Source organism: Orycteropus afer, unplaced genomic scaffold (genome assembly GCF_000298275.1).
Source record: "Orycteropus afer afer isolate SDZICR_OR568_19922 unplaced genomic scaffold, OryAfe1.0 scaffold00099, whole genome shotgun sequence".
NCBI classification, from domain to species: Eukaryota; Metazoa; Chordata; class Mammalia; order Tubulidentata; family Orycteropodidae; genus Orycteropus; species Orycteropus afer.
In genome coordinates, this window is record NW_006921686.1 from 142,615 (window position 1) to 146,361 (window position 3,747).

General features: G+C 59.4%; 1 protein-coding gene across 1 annotated transcript in view; it reads left to right on the forward strand.

Annotated features, from left to right (window-relative positions):
* The window catches only part of BAX (BCL2 associated X, apoptosis regulator), a 3,744-nt gene extending 1,970 nt beyond the window's left edge, over positions 1-1,774 (forward strand). Inside the window, exons 4-5 of the mRNA XM_007942998.1 lie at positions 1,124-1,228; positions 1,670-1,774. Of these exons, the coding sequence (XP_007941189.1) occupies positions 1,124-1,228; positions 1,670-1,774 (210 nt within the window). The remainder of the gene's footprint in view (positions 1-1,123; positions 1,229-1,669) is intronic.
* The last annotated feature ends 1,973 nt before the right edge of the window (positions 1,775-3,747 follow it).

The following is a 3,747-nucleotide window of genomic DNA, read 5'->3' on the forward strand; positions in this document are numbered from 1 at the left end:
GGCCCGTGTGGCTCGAATGGAGTGAACAAGGGGGGAGAAGGTGGCAGGTGAGGGCAGAGTCAGTCAGGGTGAGACTCTGTGGGGCCTTGGGGGCCGCTGTAAGGATTTTCCGTTTGTTCTGAGACATGAGTGATCCGCTGGGTTAAGCAAAGGAGTGAGACGACGTGATTTATCAATTCATAAGGTGACTCTGGGACAAATGGTTACCAACTGAGATGTTAGCGGTTCAAATCCACACAGACGCCTTGGAAGCCAGGGCTGGTGGTCTTCCAAAAGGTCACAGCCGTGGACACCGTGGAACACCGTTCTACCCTGAAACACGGGGTCACCGTGAGTCAGCATCGCCTCTGTGGCAACTGGTGTTGGTAGCAAATTCAGGACAGTGTTAACTGTGGACTGTAGCTTGTGGCTATGTGGGAAGGGCAAGTTCCAGGAGTTGGGAGGACAGATTGCGGCGAGGAGAGAGGTCTTACCTGGTCTGGAGGACAGAAAGGCCCTCTCTGGGGAAGTGACGTTTGACCTGAACTTTGAGAGGCGAGTGAGAATTTGCTCCATTGAGGGCTGTCTCAGGTAACCAAAGTAAAACCAAAACCACTGCCAAGGAGTCGATTCCGACTTGGCAACCGCCACTGGATTTCCGATGCAGTAAATCTTTATGGAAGTAGATTGCCCTGTCTTTCTTTCGCTGAGTGACTGGTGGATTTGAACCGCCAGCCTTCTGGTTAGCAGTCGAATGCTTTAGGCACTGTGCCACCAGAGCTTCTTGTTTTAGGTCGAAGTACAAAGCCCCTGACGAGGGGAAGAGTTGTGGGGGATGAGGAAACGGCAGAGGGTCGGGGGCACAGAAACACAGCGGAAAATGACATGAGGCGAGGTCCGTGCCGTGGACCCATCTGGGCCTCCGCATCTTCATTCCACGGCACTAGGGAGCCATAGAAGGCTGTTGAGCAGAGCAGTGGGCAGTGATGTAAGCCAGCTTATGACGCGCACGCTGATTGGGGGCAGCACAGAGACGGCAGGGGGCCAGGAGGGGAGGCAGAGAGTTGAGAAAGGCGGCTTGGGGCTGCCACCACCAGGCAGTGGGGACAAATCTTGGTTCCTAACGTCCACCCACTGCCCGCAGGCCCTATGCACGAAGGTGCCGGAACTGATCAGAACCATCATGGGCTGGACGCTGGACTTCCTTCGGGAACGGCTTCTGGGCTGGATCCAGGACCAGGGAGGTTGGGTGAGGCCTCCAACCCCTTCCCCTTCGCCCTGAAGTCCTCTGGGACCCATGGACCTTCCTGAGCCACCCCCGCTCCCCAGAGTACCTCCCTACCCCAATTTCCAGACCACCATACGGCGTCTCAACCTACTTCACATCCTACTTCCGTATGTGTCTGGCACCTGCTGACCTCTCTTTGACCTGGGATCTCCTGGTGACCTCTGACCTCCCAGTGACCCTTGAGCCACCTGGTGCCTTCTGCCCTCCCGGGTGCCTGCACTTCCTCCCGAAGGCCTCAAGTTCACTGATGACCCTTTAAACCCAAGTCTGCAGCACCCGTTCATCCCAGGGCCCTGCCCGCTGCTGTCCTGCCCGCTCCTCATGCCCCGGCTTCCTCCCTGCCCGGCCCGGCCCAAGGTGCGGGAGAAGTGACGGGAGAAGTGACGGCTGTTCTCCTCGCAGGACGGCCTCCTCTCCTACTTTGGGACCCCCACGTGGCAGACGGTGACCATCTTTGTGGCTGGCGTGCTCACGGCCTCGCTCACCATCTGGAAGAAAATGGGCTGAAGCTCTGAGCCTTGGACTCTGTTTTCTGCATAAATTATAACGTTTTCCTGGGCGGGGTGGGGATGGCGGGGAGACTTGGGCATTTTTCTTACTTTTGTAATTATTGGGGGATGGGGGGTCGGTCTCGGGGGGCAATAAACCTCCTTTGGGGCACACGTCGGCGTTGGGGTCACTGGGCTCTCCCCTGCCGGGCTGTCCGTGGGGAACAGGACTCCCACACTGTCCCCTCCGGCCCACGAGCGAGGGCGCCCTCTCGTCTTTGTCCTTGGGGAGCAAGTGCACGCTGCTTCCACTCGCCTTTCCTGAGAGTGCTCTGTGCTCTGTGGGACCGTGATGGGTGAGGCCCCACCTGGCCCTGGCCCTGCCCCTCTCTCTCAGGATCTCTCTCCCCACCCCCAGTCAAATCTCTGTGCCCCTTCTCTCTCTGGGTCTCTGCCCCCCATCTCTGTTCCCCTCTCTCTGGGTCTCCATGCCCCCCGGGCTTCTGCCCCCCCCCCGTCTCTGCCCTTCTCTCTCTGGGTCTCTGCCCCACCCCCAGTCTGTCCCCCCACTCTCTCGGGGTCTGTCTCCCCACCCCCTATGGACTCTATCCCTCTTCGGAGCTTCTCTGCTCAGTTCTTCTCCTTCCCCCTCCTGTGTGCACTTTTTCAAAGTCCCCTCTGCACAGGTGGCACCTGCCTGGGACTAAAGGTCAGGAGGCTGAGGTATGACAACTGGTCAATGAGTAACTGGGGCGCCACTGTTTGACTAGGTAGTGCCATCAGCTTCCCCTCCCCCACCCCACGAGCTCTCCCCGGAGACACGAAGTCCAAGAGAGACACCAAGACCCCAGACGGGAAAGATGTCAGAGAGAGGACCAAGACTGAGCCGCGGACCCAGAGAGAGGGGACAATAGGGCCTCAGGCAGGATCCCAGGCAAAGACCAGGAACCGAGAGCAGACAGGAAGCAGCTGACAGCCTCCGTCCCACCCCGCGGCCTCGTGGGGGAGGGGCCTGGGGCCTGGCCCTGAGGGTCCCAGCCTGGGGCAGCCAATCCCAAGGGGATGAGGTCAGCGCGGCCCTTCCCGCCCTGGGTTCTGAGCTGAGCTCACCGTGACTCAGCACAGCAGCTGTCTGGCCTCTTTCCAGAAGCCCCTCGTGGGGCAGCAGGGGCTCGATGGTGACCCCATGGACGGGACAGAACTGCCCCACAGGGTTTAAGCTGTAATCGTGGTGGGGGCAGATCGCCACATCGTCCTGTCCTCTCACGGAGCCAGTGGGTGGGTTCAAACCAATGACCTTTCAGTTAGCCGGCGAGCACTTAACCGCTGCTCTACCAGGGCTCCTTAAAATCAAAACCAGACCTGTTGGCATCAAGTAGATTCTGACTTAGAGTGACCCTAAAGGACAGAGCAGAACTCGGGGGTTCCCCAGGCTGTCATCCTTCCGGGAACCGACTGCCTCATGTTCCTTTTGCGGTGCAGCTGGGGTCCCAAGTGCTGACCTCAGTTAATGTCCCTCACGGACCCCATCTGGAGGCTCAGTCCCGGCCCCCACCGGGCTCTTGGAGGAAGGGCAACACCTCCAGGGCCGGGTCGGGGGGCTGCTCTGCTAAGCGGGCCTCGCCTCTTACCCTCTCCCATGGCTTCGGTTCCCCTGCCACGGGCGCTGCCTCCATGAAGGGATGTGTCCAGGGTCGAGCTGCTGTCTCCGTGCCTCCTTGCTCTACGGACCCTTGCTGGGGCAGCCGTGAAGCACGTGTCTCCAAACAGAATGGCTGCCGGTTCGAACCCATCCCGTGGCTCCATAGGACAGCCTAGAAAACCCTGTGGGGTGGTTTTACTCTTGTCACATGGGGTCACCAGGAGTCCAAAACAGACACAATGGCACCTAGCAACAACACCCACTACCCAGCAGGGAGCTCTGAGAGGCAAGGTTCTGGTTTGAGCCAGCTCTGTCTCTCCAGTCCCCAAAGCATCTGGGTCACTTAACAC